General features: G+C 52.4%; 1 protein-coding gene across 3 annotated transcripts; it reads right to left on the bottom strand.

The window, feature by feature from the left end:
* Window positions 1-365: 365 nt before the first annotated feature.
* Window positions 366-20934, bottom strand: CABP1 (calcium binding protein 1). 3 transcript variants are annotated; one of them, XM_054594417.1, is made up of 7 exons: window positions 20290-20934; window positions 7814-7993; window positions 4936-4966; window positions 4535-4678; window positions 4209-4318; window positions 3824-3971; window positions 366-812 (listed from the first exon to the last, which is right to left on the bottom strand). In XM_054594417.1, the coding sequence occupies exons 1-7, from the start codon at window positions 20932-20934 to the stop codon at window positions 787-789; spliced, it is 1284 nt and encodes a 427-aa protein (XP_054450392.1). In that variant the 3' UTR covers window positions 366-786. The 3 variants fall into 3 exon arrangements, with proteins under 3 accessions (XP_054450392.1, XP_054450394.1, XP_054450393.1); XM_054594419.1 differs by lacking the exon at window positions 20290-20934 and adding an exon at window positions 12528-12572; XM_054594418.1 differs by lacking the exon at window positions 7814-7993.
* Window positions 20935-22627: the final 1693 nt, after the last annotated feature.

Below are 22627 nucleotides of genomic sequence, written 5' to 3'. Positions count from 1 at the left end.
TGTTTGATGAGATGCTTAGGAACTTAGCTCTTGTTTATGTCAATTAGCCTGTGGTAAAATTGGTTTCACTGTATGTTGTTTTGCTTAAACATGAAGTGAGGACTTACTGTAGAACCTGACTTTATTTGTGGCAGCTGCACACCCAGCTAGATCACTACAACCTCCAGGCTCCCTTTCAGGTAAAGGTACCAGGTTCTGGCTTCTGAGGTCAGTGAGGGGGTGGCTGGCTATCTAATGGGTACTGAACAAATGCATGTTGAATGCAGGAATGTTTGACCAGTTCTGAGCATGCAGCTGGTACCCAAGAAACATGTCATCTAACTAGGTCCAAAAAGCAAAGATCCCTACGCTGTCTTGCTCTTGGAAATATTTTTATTGGTTCTGAGATAACAGGGCTGCGGCGAGCTGGGATGGGCACAGAGCTAAGGAGGGCAGCAAGAGGCTTTGCCCCAGGGCAGACATGCTATTGTGGGATCTGCTGGCGGGCTCCCTGGCCCTCCCAGCCAGCAGTGGCTGGGCACATGGCACTTGGCGCCTTGCATGACCTCTGCGGGCTTGGCACTGTGGCCTCCTTGTCGGCGGGCGCCTCCCTTTCCAGTTGCAGGAATCACGAGTCTTTCACAGTGCGGAGGGGTGGGGGTCCGGGGTGGGCACCTCCCCGGGGTGCAGGCAGGCCCCGTCCGCCAGTACGTCCTGGGCCCTCGGCAGCTACAGCGGGGTGAGGCGAGCTCCACTCCTCTTCTCCCGCTGGTGGGAGCTTGGCGGTCCTGGAGGGGCCCTTGGGCCTCAGCGGGACATCATCCGGACAAACTCTGGGAGGGCATAGGGGAGGGTGGGGGAAAGCAACGGTCAGGGCCCCACTCAGGACGCTGCCTCCAAATCTCCCTCCGATCTGCGTCCCTGTCTCCATGACCACTGCTCCTGACTCCATGCTGGCCCCCCACATGCTGGTGGCCTCTTCTAGTCCATCTTCTACACAGCAGCTAGCTCGGGCTCACTAAGCGGCATATCCGACCCCCTTCTTAAACCTCTCACAGACCCCCACAGACAGTGTCCCATATCCTGACCTGCCCTCAAGGCCTTCCCTCTTCTGGCTCTTGCTGACACCTCCAGACTCCTCTTTCCCCACTCGCCCCAGTCTCACGCTCCAACTACGTGGCTCTCCCTTGCAGGGCACCGTAGAGGCCACGGGCTCACTCTCACTCCTTTGCAGCTTGGCCCCTCGCCCTTCCCTTTTCCAGGTTAGACTTTCTAAAAGAGAAGGTTTAGGTTCACAGCAAAATTAAGCACAGAATACAGAGAGTTCCCATACACTGCCTACCTCCACACAGGCCCATCCTCCCCTACCATCAACAAATGTTACAATCAATGAACCGACACTGATATGTCATTATTGCTCCAAGTCCACTTTCCATGAGGACTCACCCTTGGTGGTGTCTACTCTACAGGTTTGAACAAATGCATGATGAATGCCATGTATCCACCATCATTGTCACACAAAGAAGAGCTTCACGGCCCTAAAAATCCTCTGTGCTCTGCCTACTCATCCTTCCTTCTCCGCACAGTCCCCCTCAAACCCTGGTCTTTGTACTGTCTCCATAGTTTTGCTTTTTCCAGAATGCCATATAGTTGGAATCATACAGTATGTAACCTTTTCAGATTGGCTTCTTTCACTTAGTGATATGAATTCAAGTTTCCTCCATGTCTTCTCATGGCTTGATAGCTCATCTCTTCTTAGCTCTAAATAATATTCCATTGTTGGATGGACCACAGTTTATTTATCCATTCATCTACTAAAGGACCTCTTGGTTACTTCCAGGTTTTGGCAATTATGAATAAAGCTGCTGTAAACATCCACGTGCAGGTTCTGTGGATAACTATTTCTTCTTTCTTTTTCACCTGGTAGCTCCTACTCATTTCTTAGGACTCTATTTATTTATAAGCTCCTCCAGAAAGCCTTCCCTAGCCCCTCCTCCAGATTGGTACAGGTGCTCCTCTGTACCCTCCAGCCCACTATGCTTCCCCCCAAACTGCATGAGGCTCCCTGCTGGCTTCTGTTTTCCTAGCCAGCCTTAGGCTCCTCGAGGCAGGGATCAGGTCTCAGCACACAGAGGCGTGTAACACATGCTGGTGGAGAAAATGGGGGGTGCTGTACTCTCAGGGAAGGGCGGTCATCTGTGAGGGGTACTTACCTGGACACAGGATGCCCTGAGATGTTCAGATCTGGGGGTAGCAAAGCCTTCTCTCCATCTAGCCACACTCTGCTCAACCTTGAAGAACAACTACTCCCCATAAAAGGCCTCCCAACCTTTGTGTTCTGGACACACTCACGGTCCGGCACGTATTTATCCAGTCTTTCTGCTTAGAACTCAGTACCTGGTGTACAGAGTCAATGTTTTACTGTGTTTTTTCCATGTGTCTCACAGTGTTGCAAATGGTGTCATGCACAGTGCTATGCGTGTAGCGGTTGAGATTCTAGACGTGGCTTTATGGCATAGCTCTGCTCATAGTCAGACAGTCCCGGGCAAGTTATGTTACTTCTCTGAGCCTCAGTTTCCCCATCTCATGAGGTAATAATAGTGAAACCTATAGACCATTGTGAGAGTTAAATGAGATAAAATATGTAAAGCTACTTAGTACAGTGACTGGTACATAATAAGTATACAATAAAGGGTAACTGTTATGATTATTACTGATTCCTTTAAAAAATCTTTCACAGAGCACAAGCTATGTGTTACGTACTGAGTTACATGGGAAATGCAGAGATAAAGAAAACAAGGTTCCTCTTCTGAAGAAGTTCAGAGTCAAGCACAGGGAACACTGTAAGTAGCACTAAGCGGACAGCGTGAAGAACAAGGGTGCTCCTGAGGTGCTGTGAGGCCCAGAAAAGAGGAGGTTCAATCTGGAGAACCAGGGAAGAAGGGCTGAAGGAAGTGTCCCATTGCTGGATCTTGAAGGATGAATAGACTTGAGCCCACATGAACAACAGAACAAAAGGCATCCTGATTAAAGGAACACTGTGTTCAAACAGGAGCCTAGCAAGTTCATGGACCACAAGGACTGTGGTTCGGCTGCAAGGCGCAGGGGAGTGACGGGATGGCAGGAGCGGCAGCTGGGCAGGCGAGCTGCAGTCAGCTCTTAGGGGCTGCCTAAGTGCCAGTGTGGGGGATGCGGCACCCAGAAAATACCTTCTGTGGAGGGACCCGGACAGACAGATGGATAGCGACAGATGGATGGATGTGCAGATGGATACTGATGGGAAAATGACTATACAGATAGGTGACTAGATCAATGGAAGCATGGGCCAAAATATAGGCAGATGGGTAGAGATGCATAAATGTACAAAGAAATGCAGAGACGTGCAGATGCATGGAGAGATGTACATGGGTAGATGGGTGTGTGGATGAATGTGTGGGTGAATGACCGGAGGATGAGTGGGGGCATGGGTGGGTAGATAAGTGCATGGGTGGGTAGATAAGTGCATGGGTGGGTAGATAAGTGCATGGGTAACGGTTCTATGAATAATTGTTTAGAGATGGATAAGTGGTTAAATAGGCACTTGGACAGATGAAGAGATGGATAGGTGGGTGGGTGGATAGATGATGAACAGGTTGAGAGACAGGGATGGACAGGGGGATGGATGGGTGGATGGACGGCTGGATACGGAGATGGGAGGCAGGTTGGAGTGGTGCATGGATGAGGGCTGGCAGGACGGAAGGGTAGGGGGTGGGAGGCTGGAGCGGTTTGGTGGTTGCATGATGGATATACGGCTGGAGGGCTCCATGGATGGCCACTTTCTCTCCCACTTTCAAGCCCCTCCTACCTTCGAAGTCTACTCGGCCATCCCCATTGAGGTCCACATCACGGATAATTTCCTCTATGTCTCGGTGTCCCACCTGATGACCCAGGAGCTTCCTCATGGCCTCTCGCAACTCACTGGTGCTTATCTCCCCATCACCGTTGGTGTCAAACTAAAGAGGGCAGGAAGGAGGGAGAGACAGCTACAACATGGAGCCTGTCAGAAGCAGATCCCCAGGCTGAGTTCCTTCTCCAAAGCCACTGTCCCTCCTTCCCCCAGAGAACTTTCTCTGTCCAAGCCCCTTCCCTGGCCTGGGATCCAGGGCTCAGTTTCCTTTTCAAGTTGCCATCTTGGGGTTGGGATTCTAACAAGCCCCCCACACCCATCCTGTCCACTGCCCATCACTCACCTCTCGGAAGGCATCTCGCAGTTCTTTAACTCCAATCATATCGGCCGTCTCCGCCAGGAGTTTAGGTCCCATTAGCTCCACAAAGTCATCAAAATCCACATGGCCACCCACTGGAGACAGAGGAAAGAGCTAGACCACCCATCTAACTATTCCCTACCTCCAGTCAGGCAATGAAGAGCACCAACCCCTCTTTGACCTGCCCAGAGCCAGGCCCAAGGTTTAACCAAAGGCCACATGACAGCAGAGAAGTGACCACGGACAGGTGGTTTTCAAAGAATGGCTCAGGGAGGGGGCCCGGGAAGGAAATGCCCCATGGAGGGACTCACGGTTCATGTTGATCTGCTGGGACAGCTCAATAAGCTCCATCTCGGTGGGCATGTAGCCCATGGTGCGCATACAGTTGCCCAGGTCCCGGCAGTTGATATAGCCGTCCTTGTCCTTGTCAAATTCTCTGAAGGCCTCTCGGAGCTCTGGGGAAGGGAACAAAGGTGGATGTGGCTGGGGGTGGGACCCGCAGCACCTCTGGTGCAAAGGCAGCCACAGGGCCCTCTGGCTTGGGGCTGCCCCCGGCTGTGCACTCCTCTGAGCACTGGCTCCATGAGGATGCCTGGCTGTCAGACCCTGCCTCCGCAGGCCAAGGTGTCTCTGCCCCTCTTCCCACCCATCTCTCTTCCCTCAGCTTCCACGACAGCTGAGTAACCCTTTCCCCTAAAGCGCCAGCTCTTACCTTCAATCTCCTCTGGCCGCAGTGACCTGTCCTGAAACAAAAAACATGTCCCGTTACCAGCTGCAAGGGGCCCAGAGTCACAAAATGCCCAGTCTGAAGGCCATGCAAGTGAGTGGCAGCAGGCACCGGGTGGAGGTGGCAGGGATGCAGCAGAGGCATGCCTGGACCATGTCCTTGAGGGGAAAATGTGCACCCCCACACCTTCCATAGTCATGGGGCGCCCAGGGCCCCAAGGGCCCCATCGCGCCAGGGTACAGAACCCATGCGCCCAGCTCCTTGTGCCAGACACAAGAGTATGTAGAGAACAGAGCTTGTCCTGAGGCAAAAACCTGCAAATGAAACAGGGTCTGCGGGAGGTCGCAACAAAAAGGAGGCCTGCAAGGTAATGGGAAGAGAGGGGCTGGAGGGGAGAGAAGGCAGGGCCAAGACAGGCAGCCCGAGAGGAAGATGGGGAGGAGGACCCGAGGCTGTGGAGGCAAGAGGAGGGCTGTGCCCTGCTGCTTGGGCACTGCTCCACCTTCTCCAGTTTAATCCACATCCCATACCTTGCCCCATCATAGGGCACAGCATAGGATCCTGGGAGCTGCCAGTGCCTCTGGCTGCCCCCAGGGTCCAAAGCCACATCTAAAGCCACATGCAGTGCCCAGGCTTCCTTGGGGAGTCAAGGAAGCCCTGGGTCTCGGCACCATAACAAATGGCAGAGAAGTCTCTGAAGAGCAGACCTGCAGGATGCAGGGGCAGCTCCAGCTGGTGAGGGGCCAGCGGTCCCTGGAGGGACAAAACTGGCATGAAATGGATGCAGCTGCCCAGCTGGACCTGCTTAGTAAGCTCCCAAACTGGTCCGCAGGGCTCCTCCTCCCCAGTGATGCAACTCCCTGCCTTTGGGCAGGGAGAGCATGGGGCAGGTGTGCCTGCCCTGAGGAAGTGCACGCCAGGTATGGGCACACCTGCCACAGAGACACGCAGGTGTGCCACCGTGAGCATGAGACATCTCAGCTGTGCACACAGGCTGTTCCAGCCAAAAGGGTCAGAGTGGATACAGACGGTTGCTGCCTACTCACTACAAACTGGCCCCAGAGCAAAGGACCCAGCTCTGGAAAATCTGAGAATCTTCTAGAAAGGGGCTACTAAGCAACATCTTGTGGGACAAGCAGGTTCACAAGGACCTGGTGCTCAGAAGGGGCTCTCAGTGGCAGGACAGTGTTGAGTGCGTGAGTGTGCTTGGAATGAGCAGGCTGCAAGCCTCAGGCCCTGCAGGAGGCATTTCCGGCTGAAGGCAGGCTTCATCGAAGCTGTGCATCTCTGTAAGATGGCTGTGTGGACTTCCACTTAAAAAGCCTGTCACGGTGACAGTGTGTGGGTTGCCACTCCATCACCCACCTAACCCTACCCCATCACCCACTAGCTGTTCTAAGTCAGACTTGAATCTTGAGAAACCCAGAAAGATGCTTTGCGCAATGCCCAAGCCCCCAGTAAGTAAAAGTGAGCGAGTGACGCAGACGTGCCCGTGCACGCATGTGCAGGGTGTACTCGCTAGGACAAGTGGCTTAGACATAACAGGTCCTTTCCACTGTTCAGGCTCAAGCAGCCCCCTGATTCTCCAGGACCCAGCTCTGAAGAACTGGAGAGGAATGAGGTGCTGCTGACCACCACTGCAGCTGACCTCCCCCACACATCCTGTGTAGACGGAGTCAGGGAGCAGGAAAGCCAGGTATCCCTTTGTAGTGGTCTGTGGTCTGGCTGAGTCCTGGTGGCTGGTGCTTGCGTCACACACTCTGCTGTGCAGAGAGGCTCTGTGTGTGCTGTGCCCTGGAGCAGAGCCGGAGATGCCCCCCCATGTGGCAGGGGGACCATGAGCAACCTGGGGGGAGTCAGGTGGACATAAACACACGCATGGCTCCTTTCTCCCCAGTGGAAGTGGTCAGGGAGGAGAGCTTGGCCTCTGGAGTCAGACAGACTCGAGTGCAAAGATCAGATCTGCTGCTTCCTAGCTACAGGCAAGTCCCTTCTGTGACCCACAGGCTCCTCTTGTGTAAATGAGTTTATCACCTGGACCCAACTTACAGAGCCTTTGTGAACATATCATGAAACAAGATACGTAAAGTGCCTAGCATATGGCATTCAACATGTGGAACCTACAAACGTGTCTATCTGTGACACCATCATTGTTCCCCTTCTCCCTGTGGCTGTTCAGATACCTGAAGGACGCTAGCCAATACAGTGGCCACATGTAGCTATTTAAATTTGAATGGGAATTAAACAGAATTAATAATTCAGTTGCTCAGTTGCACTAGTCATATGTCCAGTGCTCAAAAGCCGTATGTAGCTAGTGGCTCTTGTATTGAACAGTGCAGATTATAGAATGTTTCCATCATGGTAGAAAGTTCTACTGGGCAGTGCTGTGCACTCAGTACTGCTGTTCAGAGCACAGGAGGCCCTTAGTCAGACTCTCCAAGTCCGAATCCTACCTCCATCACCCACAAGCAGTTACCTTGAGCAGGTTACTTCTCCAATTCAGTTTCCTCATCTGTAAAATGAGATAATAGTACCTACCTCTTAGAGTTGCTCTGAGTCTTAAATGAGGAAATGCACCAAAGCTCTTAGCACAGTGCATGGCACATAGTAGTAAGTGCTCAAAAAAAATATTCCCCAAATAATGCTAGCTGCCGTCAGTATTTCCTGCTGATGGAGGTAGACTCACCAGCGCTTTGCAGCCATGAGCGGCGAACTTTAGGAGTCAGATTCACAGGTCGAGAGTTTGAGGTGTGCCTGCTGGGGGACGCGTGCTTCTGTGTACAGAGCCCCTCTTCTCCCCAGCACCTCCTCATACCCCGTGAAGCCAAGTCGAGTGTGGCTCCACTGGGGCGAACTTACGTACAGGCTGCCTGTTCTCAGCGAAGCCCTTGCGCAGGAAAATGCAGGCAGGGCCCAGCAGGTTGTGCATGACGGCGCAGTTCTGGGCCAGCGTCAGGAGCGGTCCGGGGAGCTCGCCGCTAGCCGCCAGCCCCTCCTCGCTCGTCTGCACCACCCTGTAGCTGGTCGTCTCCTCCTGGCGCATCTTCAGCCAGCACCAAGCAAATACAAAAGAGAGGCAGGCGTCACCTCCCTGCCCACCAGGGCGCGCCTGGCCCCAGCCTGGCTCTTGGTCCTAGAAGGGGCTCTCCTCAAGAGTAGTCCCTTGAGAGTCCAACAGTGGGGTTCAGAGAGCCCTCAGGATGCGCAAGGGCAGGCGTCACACTGGTCCAACAGATGGAGTCTCCGATCCTTGACTGAAACAGATGTTCCAGGGAGAGGTGGGTGAGGTACCCACCATGTGGCTCACGTGCATGCACACACACACAAACATGACACATACATGTGCAGAGAATCACACTCGTGTGCATGCACAGGCTCAGAAAGAAAAGCAGGCAGTGGGAGGCTTCTGTTCCAACCAATGAGAAGTTGTCACTGAGAGAAAAATGGAATAATGTCCTTTTCCAGCACTGTCCCAGCATCCCAGTGCCATCCCCAGGGCTAAGTTCCCAAACTGACTTCTGGTTCTACCCCCACTGGATCCCCACTGGATCCCTACTGGATCCCCACCGAGAGGCAGTGAGGACAACCAGAGCGGGCAACACAGGGAGCAGCCTCAGCTGGTCCGCCAGACTGGAGGTTGCAAACACAGGGGCCACAGCTAACAGGAATGAAGCAGGCGGGCCTAAGAGGTGGGAGTCTGGGGCTAAATGGAGGCTGCATGGCTCCTCTGAAGGAACAGCACTAGGTAACTCCAGCCCAAAGTCACCAGACATTCTGGTGGGTGACACAAAGCATGTCTGTGGGTCGGATTCCACCCAGTTTGCGGCCTCAGGACGAGACACTCTTTTGCCGGCAAGTCCCCCTTCCCCCCTCCCGCCATCCCTGGCTCCCTGCCTGGCCCAGCCTGCTGACCTCTGGAGGCTGAGGCACGGGCCCTCTCTGCTTACCGAATATAGCTGTGCTCCCAGGCCCGGGCCAACCCACCCTCCTTCCTGACGGTTCCCATGCAGCTATAAAAAGTCAGCACTGCCCACAGACCGTCCCCCCAAGGACAACAGCAGCATCCAGACACAACATTCTATTCCACCCCGGCCTCCCCAGGATGCCCAGGGTCCCCAAGAGTCCGGAGCTGCATACCCCACCCTCTCATCTCACTGCACTCTTCTTCCTGCCAGGCTCCTCTAGCTCCAAGAAGTTCAAACCCACGAGAAGAACTCAACCTAGGGGCAGCCTGTCCTCCCATTCTGGGAAGCGGAATCACCTGCCCCCTCTCACCTTGCCCTCTCATGTGTCTTCTCCCCAAAGCCCTACACTGTGGGGGCAACGGACTAGACTCCCCTTCACCTTCCTAAGCCTCTTCTAGGCCTAGAGAGGGAGAAACAGAGTTCTGGTTTCTCAAAGGGGGAGCAGCAACTCAAAGTCAAGGTGAAGGACCTTAGTCCGAGGCCCAAGTGCAGTGAGTGCATTTAGCTACTCTCGGAACTTAAGGGATGCCAGGCAGATGAATGGCCATTCTGATTTGAAGCCAAATGAGGTTCAGAGCCTCAGCCGCACTCACACAGCCTTCCAGTTCATAGCTGCAGTGAGGGCAGAGTCAGAGGGACCTTCCCGACTGGAGGCTGGCTCCAGGGGAGCCTGGGACCACACACAGCAGCTTAGTCCCAGGACACAGTCTCGGCAGGTGTGTGTGGAGAGGCAGCCTTGTAGCGCTAGCTGACTCGCCCCACGCTTGGCCCTGAGCGGGCACAGCCCAGGAAGGAAGCAGCAGCAGGCGATACAGAGCTCTGAGAGGCCATTTTGTACATTGGCTTTGGACTCAATCAGTCTTGGGACAATTCTGGCTCTGCCACTTGCTTGCTTTGTGACCTTGGGCAGGTCACTTCACCTGTCTCTGCTCTAGCTTCCTCCTTTATGCAACGGGGATAATCATGGCGACGCACAGGATTCCTACGAGAAATGAGCTAGTGCCTAGAGCATGGTAAAAGCGGAATAAATGGAGTTGCCATGGTGACGACAATGACGATGACTAGGATGATGACGATGATGGTAACAGTGATGTAACTTAAGAGATGCTGGGTGCCAGAAGGCATTTACTTCTGGCTCCGGAGGAAGCGGGGGACTATTTGCCACTCAGGAAAGACATGAGAAGGATGGAGAAGACTTTGCTCCCACGAAGAATGAGCCCGTGGTGGCTGGGGAATTTCCACTGTGTTCCTTGATCATGATCCTGCCTGGCACCAAGGTGCCCCAGGAAGCTGCCGTTCTTCCCTGGCCAGTGATGGCGACTGACAGCCTGGTCTTGCTCTCCCAGGGCCTGGAGCGAGCCACCTCTCCCCATGACCAGTTCCCCACGGCCACACAGGATGCCAAGTGGGCAGTGGCCCACAGGCGGCCCAGATCTCCTGGCACCAAGGGGACATCTCCTGAGTGTGGCATAGCAACAGGAGGGCCCAGCATGCCTCATGACCTAACCACTTTCTAACAACAGAAGCTGGCCAAGATCAGGCAGGTCCAAGCTCCCTCTCACTGCAAGTGTTCACGGAGAAGCTGAATGAGAGCGTTGGTGGGGTAGGAGAGGGGGCTGCTGTCATCAGTGGGAATTGGACCAGGTGACATGTAAGGTCAGACTCCAGAATCTATGAATAACATTTTTGACAGCAGGAAGAAGAGAGAGGCAAAAATAAAAATGAAATATCAGCTCTGGATTCACACAGGCCAGTATTTAAATCCCAGCTCGGTGTCCAGTTGGCTGAGTGACCTTAGGAAAGTTCTTATTTCAGAGTCCAGCTCCTTTCTCTCTAAAACAGCCAAGAGAACTATTTGGTGGAAAAGAGAAAATGAGGTAACAGAAGTTGGGTGCATTGTAAATATTCATGAAAAAGCAATTGTTATTTTTATTAAAAACATGATATTGAATACAATAAGTTTTATTGCAATCTTTAACCTTACTCCATGGAATCAAAACCTCTCCTCTTTTCCTTTTTTCCTCCATCGGCCTTCTCAGAAAACCAAGTGGCAAATTATGATTATGATGATACTACTACTAGCTAACATTTGTTGAGACTATATTCCAGGCAGTGTGCAGAACACTTTATTTAGTTCTCACAATCACTTTACCAGGTAGATATTAGTATTTCCACTTGATGGGCAAAAATACTGAGGCCCAGAGATACCAGGTAACTTGCCCAAGGTTGCACAGCTGGAAAGAGGAGACCTAAGAAGTCTGATTCTTAAGCCCCCTGCTGTGTAAGGAAAAATGGGACAATTGTTGTTCTTAAATTCACCTCTTCAAGCTCTGGACAGAAACAGGCAAAAAGCCACTCTCTGGTCCTCTAAAGAATTTCAAATCAATTTTATTTCTCAGCAACAGCATGGAGGCCACTTCCGGTACAAAAGGACCCCCCTACCCCCACCTAAGAAGATGACAGATGATGGGAGGAGGGTGCACAGAAGAAACAGTCAACCCTCAGAAGGATCGAAGGAACAGCAAAGATTAAAAGGAATTCGATGTGAGCAGCTTAGCTGAATGAGGAAGACGACGTGCAGCAGAAAAGCCTGAAATGTCCTACATTGAGAGGCTGTCAAACTGACCGAGGAGGTAGGATGGGGTTGGGGGCAGAGGTGTCATTAGCTAACCTGAGACCTTGGGTAAGTCACTTAACATGAGTGGCAATTAAGTTCCTTGTCTGGGAAAAGAAAGTACTGCAGGAAAACATCCTTGTCATTCCTTCTTCCTTTAAATAATGCCTATGAGTTTCTTCTATGGCCTGACTACAGAGGGCTGGAAATACAGGTAGAATCCACTTGAAGCAAGACCCTATATATGCAAGCCCAGACTTGCATAAAAGATACTTTGGAGGTGATTATTTGCTTCCCAAAAGGAATTCTTGCACAAAGAAATTATCCTGGTATACAGCACTAAATCCACTACAGAAGGTAACACACAGACACCTTTGCTCAACATCCTATTTCTCAATGGAAACAATTCTGGTCCCCAAACCAGTCTGGTCCTAGTTGAGATTCTCTGACCTGACTCAAGAATTATCGAGGGTAAAAGAGGATACCCTGCTTGGTTCCTTTCAGTGGCAACAGGATCTACCAAAAAACCCACAACTCTGAAGGCTTAGAGACCACCAGAGAGGGTCAGAAACCCTCATGGGAGGCGAATAAGCCCCAGGCCCTACTGCTGAGAAGGAGCCTTAGGAGCAGTGAGGTCAAAGCTCAGCTCAAACTCCCTTCCAATCCTGCCAGCTTCGAGGGGTCTGTCCACTCTGACATCCTAAGGATCCACACTCTCCATTTTACATCCCAGGAGCTACATGGTTGGTTCTTTCCTAAATTTTGTGCAAATTCCCAAACACAGCCCCCATGCAGCTCCACGCCCCAACTTCAGCTCCGAGTCTGGGACATAGAAAAGTGTGGTAGGAGGTAGTCCAGAGGCTACAACAGGAAAGCAGCTCTAGACAGAACCCGCGGGAAGGGTGCCTCAGATGCCCACCCCTCCGTGCCCAGTCTCTGGGACAGATGGAAAGATGCTGGAATCCCCCACCCCGGGTCTTGGGAATCCAGAAACATACCTTCCTTGAGAGATTTCTCAGTGGAGACTTGACACAGTTGCCCATCCTAAGCTGAGGCAGCCCCTCTCAGGGTACCCGGGTCCATGAAGGAGGCTCCGGGGGGCTGAGAGACCTTAGTCCCAGTCACCGCCAACCCCAGCCTCCCTCTGCCTGCGACGCTCTTCCTCCAGGACTGATCTGAGCCCGCTCTCTCGCGCGCGTGCTCGCTCACTCGTCTGCCTGCTCCTCCTGATTTTTTTTTTTTTTTTTTTTGGTGGATTGTATGTGTGTTTGTGTATGTGGGTTTAACTTTCTAGGCACTTTCTTAAGGAGATGAAGGCAGGAGGGGAGCATGCAGGGCACAGAGAAAATCAGCCAGAGGGCTGACGGCAGAGGGCAGAGGAGCCGGGAGCGGGCTGCTGGATCATCTCCATCAGATTAGCGCTCGGTTCTCTCCGGTTCATTCCCCCTCCCTCAGCCCCTCCTCTCCCAGCTGCCAAATCTGCAGAGAGATTGCCTGGCTGAGGGGTGGGGGGGTAGGGGGCGGTCCAGAATGGCAGCTGCAGCTGGGAATTAGGCCAGCAGACCCAGGAGGGGAACCAGGCTAGTTTGGGTCCCCAAAGCCAGGGTACCTCCCAGCTCCCAGCCTTGTATGTGCATACACACACACACACAGACCAACACACACAGGGACAAACACATCCAAACTACCCCTTGGCAATTGAAGTTGGATTGAGAGCAGGCCTGCGAGAGCTTGTGACGTCTCCATCACGCTCCATTTTTCACACTTGCCTTGTCATTGAAATGGGATGAGGCTCGGGGACTGGAAGCAGAGCTGAGCCAACAGCAGTCAGCAGCAACTTCTGCTCCCTCTGCCTGTGCAGCCTCCGCGGCACGAGTGAGCGCTGTGAACCTGCTCCTAGTCCTCTGCCTACTCCTGAGCAAGGTTCTTTCACCAGCCTCCTCGGGGTGAGAGCAGAGAGGTCGCCCTCTGCAAAGCGGTCTTCAAGGTCCCACGACGAACTTTTTAGGTGATTGGCTCTTCCTCGTCCCACCAGGTTCCAGCTTTAATGTCAGTTCATCTCAAGCCTCAGATATCAAACTGAAGAACTACAGCCCCAGCCAGATGGACCCGACAGAAGTGCCCCTGTTTCCCCTGCACCCAGCTTTTCCCAGCAGGGGGCACCAGAGATAGGTTGGCAAGCAGAATTCTTCCCAGCCCTGGCAGCAACACCCCTTATGGGTGCCACTGAAAGAGCTTTCAGACCAGAGCGGCTCCTCTCCCAGGGACCTTGTGTCCAATTTTGGGTGGCTAGCCAGAACACCCCTTAGAGGAGATGAGCTGGGGCGCTGCCCAGAAGGTGCCGCAGACTTGCTCCCAGGGGGCTGGGGAAGAAGGCCCCCGGATCACTCCATGATGACAACACTGCTGCTGAGGACGTCATCAACAGCAGAGTGGTTCAGTCAGGCTAGTTTTTCTGCGGCCTTGTTTGGGCCAAACCTCCGGAGGGGATGAGACATGGAGAAGGAGGGGCACCCCCTGAGGAGAGGGAGGAGCCTGGGGGGTTGTTTTCCCCTAAAGGGAAGAAAAGGGGTAAAGACACTGGGGCACTGGAAGAGCAAGCAGCCAACTTAAGTGCCTTCTTCAAAGCCACATACCTCAGAAACAGAGCATGAAGTAGCACCTCGGAGAGGGCTGGGAGTCAGGGGTCAGGGCTATGATAAGTGCATTGGACTCAGATGAGTGGGAAGGACCTACAGGCCTGGGGCTGAGTCCTGCCTCTGCCAGCTCCTGGCTTCTCACATTCCAGAGCTTCAGTTTCCTTGCCTGGAAAATGGGGTTTCCTCTCTCTTGCTTATAAAGCATACATGGCAAAGTGCATGGCACATAGCAGGTACTCTGTAAGTAATTATTTAAATGGAAGAAAGAGGTATCATTATATCCAGTATTTATGTGCCAGGCACTGTGCCTGGCTCTGGGAATGTGGGAACAAGAGAAACATGGTCCCTGGTTTCAAGGAGCTTGCATTCTAGCAGGTGGGCATAGGATATTAAAGAGCTAGGAACACACTTATTTAATTATATTTCAGGTAAATGTTATGAAAGGGAAACACAAAAACTCTAAGAACGTGACTTAATTCAGAAAGATCAGGAAAGACTTGTCGCCCAAAGCTAGAAAAGTGACCATCTGCAGGCTCTTTTGAAAAGCTCACAGATGATGTATTATAGAATTGTACCCCTGACACCTATATAATTTCATTAACAAACATCACCCCAATAAATTCAATAAAAAAGAAAAGGAAAAAATTATAAGTTAAAAAGAAAAGAAAGTAAAGAAAAGCTAGGGCTCACCAGGCACCCCACAGGAGAAATGGGTTAGGTTCCAGGTGGGAACCCAGTTCATATTAACTATACAAACAGATACATGAAAAGGCAGCACAGTGCAAAGCAGCCCTTCCCAGCGCTGGCTGCAGATCAGACTCACTGGGGAACTTCCCCAGATTCCGATGTAGCAGGTACAGGTGGGCGCCAGACACTGGTGGCGGTGACCGCTCCCGGTATGTCCAACCTGCAGCCAGCATTGAGAACTACAGACACAGAGCCTAAGAGCTTGGATGCAGAGTCAGACTAGGGTTCAAATCTTGCCCTGCTGCCTAGTAGCGATCATGTGACCCTGAAGACCTGCTCATCTTTCTGAGCTTCAGTTTCTTTATTGATAAAATAGGTACTCTTAATAACCATTCCCTCATAGGGCTCGTCTGAGGAATTAATGATAATACATGCAAAGGGCTCGGCACAGTGCCAGGAACCTAGCTGGTACCCCATCCCCTGCTCAGCATTGGTCTTAAAAGGACCAAGGGCAGCCTCCATTCACTCAGCAGGGCACACACGCAGACCTGGTGACTCCTGCCCCCTGCAGGCCACCCGAAACACAGCACCTGCTTGTCGACCTTGTGATATGCCTTGCCCTTGGAAACAGGAGACAGAAGAGCTGTCTCCTATGGAAAAGGCACGCACTTTGCCCTGGCACACTCTTTAAAATGTTGCTCACTTTAGATGTAGACATTTGGAGATGGGTCGGAGCTTTCGTTTGTAATGGAAAGTGTGGACAATTAAATTAGATAATAAATGACACGCCTCAACATGAAGCCTGGCACATAGCAGACACTCAGTAAATGCTAACATATTATAAGAACATAGAATATGGGGTCCCAAGAGCTGGATTTGAGGCCCAGTTTACCATTTTCTAACCACATGGTCTGTATAAATGAGTCGATTTCTCTGAATCCCAGTTTCCTTAATTGCAACATGGAGATATCTGACCTTTCTATATTGGAGGGTTGTGGTGAAAACCACAGCTACCGATATAAAAACACTGTTAAGTAAAGGCTTCACAAAGTAAGGTATTATTTCTGCCCTGTTTTATCACCTGAAAAAAAATGACTAAAATAATAAATTCCTGATCTTGTTAATAAAAAAAAAAGTTACATACTTTGAAGAAACCCACCATTCTTTAGGGAAGAGGATGCTGATACCAGCTTAAGTTTTAAGGGCAGCAAGGGATTCAGGGATTCAAATGCAGAGCTTGCTTAAGTTATTTTTTGGCTCAGCAGGTGGGGTGGGGTACTGATGATTCTGTGACACGGGTAACTGGTGACCTGGGAAGGGCAGATGGCTTGACCTTTACTAGAAAAATTTTTAAAGGACTGACAGTGGGAGCTTCTCAAAGGAGCAAAGAACACTGCACAGCCTCACCTCCCATCCCTATTCACTGCAGCAGCCGCTCCAGGGTCTCTGGAAGCCAGGCTTTGAGTTCTGGGACGGAATAGGGTCAGAGGGATGAGAAGGATAAACCCTGCTGCCCATTACTCCTGATCAGGAAGGAGGCTGCCCTTCACTGGGCCTGATCAGTTCAATCATCAGCATGTGAACCTGGATGGCAGCCCAGAGCTAAGACACTCAGGGAAAGCTGCATCATCACTTGAGAGGTACTTTGTGGTTGCTTTTGACAAATCGAAACACACTTCAGTGACTTCTCACCAAACCAGTAGGCATGGCACAAGCAGGTTGTTCAGAGAGAGGGAGATCATATCACAGTCATGTGTGACCTTTGAACAAGCCATTTCCCCTCTCTTGAGTCTCTCTGCTCATCTCTAAAATGGAGGAAGATAGTGCTAACCTTTCCAGGTTGCTGTGAAGATAAGGTAATAAGATACTTTGTCAACTGTTAACTGGGCTCTAGACTGAGGTCTCAAGTACCCTTGCTGCTTCCCCAAGCAGCTAAAGCCAAATGCAGACACCCTGGGGGACCTTCCATGACTGACGTTAACAACAAACTGCCCTTCTCTGTCTCCTTTACCAGGACCCAGAGAAGAGGCAATCGGGGCTCCCAGCCCTCTCAGAGGGCAGCAGGGAGAAGCTTGGCCGGGCAGGAGTGAATGCTATGCACAGCCCTCACCCTGGAAACACAGGCCTAGTGCAGCTAAGCCTGTTAGGACCCAAAACATCATGGTCTCTCTCCCCCATCTAAACTATAGGAGCTAAGAAACCTCTGCAGTCCAGAGGCTGGAGATACCAATCATTCATTCACTGCACTGAATCACTAATCAGGACAGAGGATCATAGAGATCTTACTATGTGCAAAGCAGTTTGGGAACTGGAATAACCTACCCAAATTAAAAGAGATGTCTCTAGAGCTAAAATAAATAAATAAATAAATAGAGCAGCACTGTGGGCTTTATTCACATTTGTCTCCTCTACAAGGGGTGTTACTTCCCAAACTTAGGGTATAGAACAGAATGACTTCTTAAAATAGTTTTCCAAGATGCAATGCCAAGAGTTGCCCCAAGCCATGCCCATTCTGAGTTAATTTCTGATACCACATCTTCTCTCTTGGCAGCTGGGTGACATGTCCATAGCTAGTCACAAAGAGGGTACTAGGAAAGGCCCTTTGTCATTCAGCTCCTTCCTTTAGTGGCCTTCCTCACCTGGCTCAGAGACAGCTTTCAAAGTACAGGCCCTCATCCAGACAATCACTCTATAACTAATAATAATAATGTTGATGAAGGCTGCCCTCTTTCCAGCACCCACTCTGAGCCAGGCCATTTGACATACTTCATCTTGTACAAGCTTTGTAATAACTCTGCAAGATAGTTTTTGTCAATCTCGTTTCTGGATGAACATAGACCAAAACAGAAAATAAGAGGCCCAAAGTCACAGCAACAGGCAACGACAGAGCTGAGACTGGTACCTGCAGCCCTATTCTCCCCCAAGCATTAGCCTGAAAACCACGCTGTCTCCCTGTAGGCAGTAAGGATGTTCTCTGAGGGCATGGGAAGAACCCCAATTCCTGCTCCCCTAACGTAGGTCTATCTTGGTACCTTCAGTGCCACTGGGAACCCTGGCTCTCCCTGACTCTATTACAAATATAAGGAAAATGGCCAGACACAGCCCTTGGTAGTTAATCAACCACACCAGCAATAATAGCAATAGCTAACATTGATAGAGCTTTTGATCTGGGCCACACACTGGGCCAAGCGCTGTTCATATAACCTCATCCCATTTAATTTCCCCAAAACCTGGTGAGGTACTATGATTGTCCCTACTTTGCAAATAAAGAAACAAGTTCAATGAAGTTAAGCGATCACTTAAGGTTAAAAAATCTGAGCTTGGGAGGCATGACAAGTATACTTCCAGGGTTATATTTTGCCTAAGCAGATCCTATCTGAAAGGTTCTGTATTCAGGAGCCCATTTCCTTTTCTTGGTCCTAACCGTCTCTAAGGACAGAAATCTCAATGCAAAAAGGAGTGAAAGAGACTTATCCCCCTCTGTTGCAGGAGACTGGAGGCTGACGCAAAAGTCCCAGGCCAGGTTTTGTTGCTGTTGCTGTTGTTGTTCGAGCAAATGCCTTAGAACCTTTGGCAGGAAGTCCAAACTGTGTGCACCAGAGAGCTTTAAAGAAAAACTCTGCCGCTCCTGAGGCAAGATCTTCCAGAGGAAGGTAGTAAATATTTGATGGGACCTTGCAGCTCTTGCCGACTCAGATGACTCTGGCGACATTTCCGAACATTGGGCTGGAGAGTATTCTTCATTTAATGACTGAGAAAGTAGAAGTAGGAAGGAAAGCAGGTAGCTGAGATGCTCTGAGCTCACAAAGGGCCCATGCAGGCAAATTCTGCAAGATCAGAAATAAAGGGCTCTTTTTCTAGGAACGAAGTCATATCACCAGCAAACAAAATAATGAGAAAGTGTGGGATTCTGGATCAATAACCTACCCTTCCAAGCTGCTGAACTGTAAGCTCCAAAAGACCCAGAACCCCAGCTCTCTCGCACACTGTCGTCTCCCTAACGCCAAGCACATGCCTGAGCAATGCCCTAACACCCTACACCTCCTCACCACTACATACGCCACTGCAGTGAACTTCTCCCTCAACACGTGGCCACACTAACTCTCACAGCTCTGCATCCAAATCTCTACATTGGAGAACAGTTTCCAGCAAACTCGGCTACTGAGGGCTCCCCGTAAGAACAAAGCCACACACTGGTGGCCTGTCACACAACCACAGCAACCCTGTGCAACCCAAATCCCTGTGTAGCTGCCTTCATGTCAGACCTCCACCAGCATCAGCCACTGCGAAGTAGTATTTTGGAAAGGAATGTGCAGATCTGAAGCAAAGCACACATGGCCTCCTTGGAATTCTGAGCTAGTGCAGCAAGCCAGGAGCTTGAAAGGGCTTCTTTACGCTACATCGAAGCACAGAAAGGCTCAGTACCCCTCCCCCCTTCCCCTACACACCATGCACACCAGCTCAGACCTCCGCATTACACCCCTCCTTGGCTGCAGCAGAACTGTATCAACGCTGTGTCAGTGAGTTTGATTTAATTATGGGCTCAGAACTGGAGGATATCCTGCCTTTGCTTAGGAGTTCACAGGCTCCTTTCTGCCGAGCCTCTCTCCCCAGCCGCATACCCCCAAATTGGATGGCTTTTTGAAAAGGGCAGATGTCCAGCTCCCTGGGACCCTTGAGAGAAAGGCCTAGAGGAAACCAAAGGAGCCACTGGAGACCCCTTAGTGATCTCTCTTACCTTAGAATGCACACCAACTTACGCTGGGAGTCTCTGGACATAATTCGCCATCCTCTGAGTCACAACTGCCCGGAAGCCATCCTCATGGCTTCCCTGAAGCCATACCCTCCTTAAACACCCCGAAGTTCCAGTGTGAACAAGAGCTCTGTACAGCCCCTCCATGCCTACCCAGACACTTCTCATATTTTAGCTCTACGAACTTTTCCAGGTCTTTGTGGCCACCACAGGCAATGGCTAGGGTGCATCATCCCCTAGCAAAGCTGTGTGCCCCGAGGTCCCCCATTCTTGACCCCAAGACTCCAAAGCCACTGCTCTCTTAAGCCGCTCACTGGTGGTCTTGGCCAGAGTCCAGAAAAGTGGGTTTGGTGCCACCTGATCAGAGCGCCCCTCCTTGACCCCTGCGAATCTTCAGGCGGCTTGGGGAGGTCATCCCTTCCAGAACAGGCCCATTCTCGCAGGTAGAGAGCGGCTGTGTAGCGGTGCCTTACCCAAAAGAGGCCCGGAGAGCGGACAGCGCACAGGGTGCTGAATCAGGAACCGGGGGAGGGGGAGCACGGGCAAGGGCGCGTAGCTGCGGGAGGACTAGAAAAGCGTGACTGGGGGCCGCGGGCAGCAGGAGGAAGGTCGTGGATGCACAGCCGCGGCAGGGTCCCGAGCGCCTCTCCAGCGAGCGCGGACGGGAGGCGCGGCCCTTACCTGGCCGAAGGCGGAGCTGAGCATGGGGCGCAGCCGGTGGAGGAACGGGTCTGCCTCCGACGCGGCAGCTGGAGCCGAGACCCCTCGACCCGGGGCTCGCTGCGAGCACCGGAGGCCGAGCTCCGGGGACAGCCCCCGTTCCTCCCCATCCCGCCCGCGGGCTAGCGGCAGCGGCGACGGGGGCGAAGGTCGGGACAGCGCAGCCGGCAGCGCCTCCCGGGGCCTGCAGTGCGCCTGGGGGAGCCCGCGCCGGCTCTCCCGCACGCCCTCCTCTCGCGGCGTGGGCCAGCACAGGGGCCTCCGCGAACTGGGGTCCCCGGACGGCGGTGGCGTGCCAGGGCAGGTACCGGGCAGCCGGCGGCTAGGCAGCCCAGGCTCCCGAGCAGGGCCGTGGCGGGGAACCCGGCTGCCCCCGCTCGTCGCCGCCGCCTTCAGCAGCGACGTCTTGGACTCGCTTTTGGCGATGTGCGAGCTCATCGCGGCGGGGCCCGCGTTCGCATGGCCTGGCGCGGGAGGCGCGGTGCGGCGCGCGGGGCCCCGGGCGGGCAGAGAGCGGGGAGCCTGGCGGGAGCCAAGCCCGAGGACACGCTGGAGGCGGGAGCCGTACCCCGGCCGCTTAAATGCGGCCCCGTCGCCTCCGCCCATGTGACAGTGCAGCCTCTACGCCCGGAGCCCTGAGCTCCCAGGCGCCTGGCAGTGCGGATCTGGGGGGGCCGCAGGCTGTCCCCGGAGAGCCCACCCCCGGCTCCAGGGCGGCCCAGGTACTGCTGCGCCCCGCCCCTTTCCCCGCCCTACGCGCAAGGAGCCCCGGGCGGCCCCTGGTGGCTGAGGGGGCGCTGCGACGCCGGAGCTGGGAGCGCAAGGGAAGGGGTTTGGCGAACAGCCCCAAAGATGTCCAGTTCTTGGTACTGCCGGAACTACCCCTTAATAAGCCTGGAGGCTCCCAAAGGAACCCAGAACCTCCAGAAATGCAGGCGGGGTGTACTCCCCAGGGGGTACAACTTTGAACCTGAGGATGAGAGAGGTGCAGTACACTAAAGACCCAAGGAGGATGAAGGCAGTCAATGATACCACTACTTATAATCACAGGAGCCAGAATGACGTACAAGGACAACTGCTGGAAGGACAGGCTCCATCCACTCTGTGAGCACTCCATCCAGCCCCACGTCCGTGGAGTGGGACTAGGAGGACCCTGGTAAATCAGTCACAGAATTTTCAGTTCTCAGAACAGAAGCCAGGTGGCATCTGATTAACCTGGATTTGCAGGGCCTGGCAATTATCAAGTCTCAAGTAAGACCCATTTGCTGCCCCTTTAGCTCTTGTGCCTCCTCACCTTCATGCCCCTGTAGATGTTAGAGAAATTTTTGCTCTTGGTAGGCAGCCAGAGAGTCACACAGGACTGGTTCGAATCTCAAATTCCAGCTCTGCCACTTACCATCTGGGTCACTTGGCAAATGTCATCAACCTCTCTGAGCCACCTTGTTTACCTCTTCTGCAAAAATGCAGATAATACTCATAACTTCTTGGTAACATATGACGATACTACGCACATAAAAGGCCTAGCCCCATGTCTGGCCTTGATGCCACACACGCACGAGAATAGGGCAAGTCTGGTCACCATTCAGCCTCAGTAGGACGATAGGCGGACTGACAGCCAATATGCTACACTTCACTCATGCCAAGTGTTCACCCTCCTCTGAGCTGTCTGCTTTTATATACCTAGAAACAAGGAATTCAGAAAAACGGGAGGGGCAAGGAAAGCCACTGCCCAGAAGCCAAAGTGAACAGGGGAAGAAGTGCAGATTGTTCCCCAGCTTACCTACTGCCGGGCTGAACTGCCGCCTCAGAGCCACTCAGGAGCCTATGGCACAAATAATGAGGCAGGCTGGGCTGCCACCGCCCTGCAGCCTCATTGCAATGTCCGCTCAGATAGGAAGCGTGGGGTGTCCAACCTTTTGGCGTCTCTGGGCCACACTGGAAGAAGAGGAGTTGTCTCGGGCCGAACAGTAAATACACAGACACTAATGAAAACTGATGAGCAAAAAAAGGTTTTAAGTAAATTTATGATTTTGTGGTGGGCTGCATTCATAGCTTTTCCGGGCCACATGCGGCCGAGGGCCGCGGGTTGGACATCCCAAAGGATCCACCCTCTCAGAACTTGGGGTAAATCATACTTGTTCCAGCCTCAGAATAATTGGTGTTCAGCAGGATTAACAACAAATGTACAAAGTCCCTTATCAGATTCCCTCAGGAGCTGCTGAGAGGCAATGGGCTGAAGGGTACTGCAAATCCCTGCTGTGCCATAGAGGTTATCTTACTGAAATTCCCTAAATATTCT

Source organism: Pteronotus mesoamericanus, unplaced genomic scaffold, assembly GCF_021234165.1.
Source record: "Pteronotus mesoamericanus isolate MK-2021 breed Mesoamerican mustached bat unplaced genomic scaffold, CSHL_Meso_final scaffold_507, whole genome shotgun sequence".
In the NCBI taxonomy this organism is placed as follows: Eukaryota; Metazoa; Chordata; class Mammalia; order Chiroptera; family Mormoopidae; genus Pteronotus; species Pteronotus mesoamericanus.
Note: the sequence above shows the minus strand (reverse complement) of the source record. Positions and strands in the feature narration are given on the sequence as shown.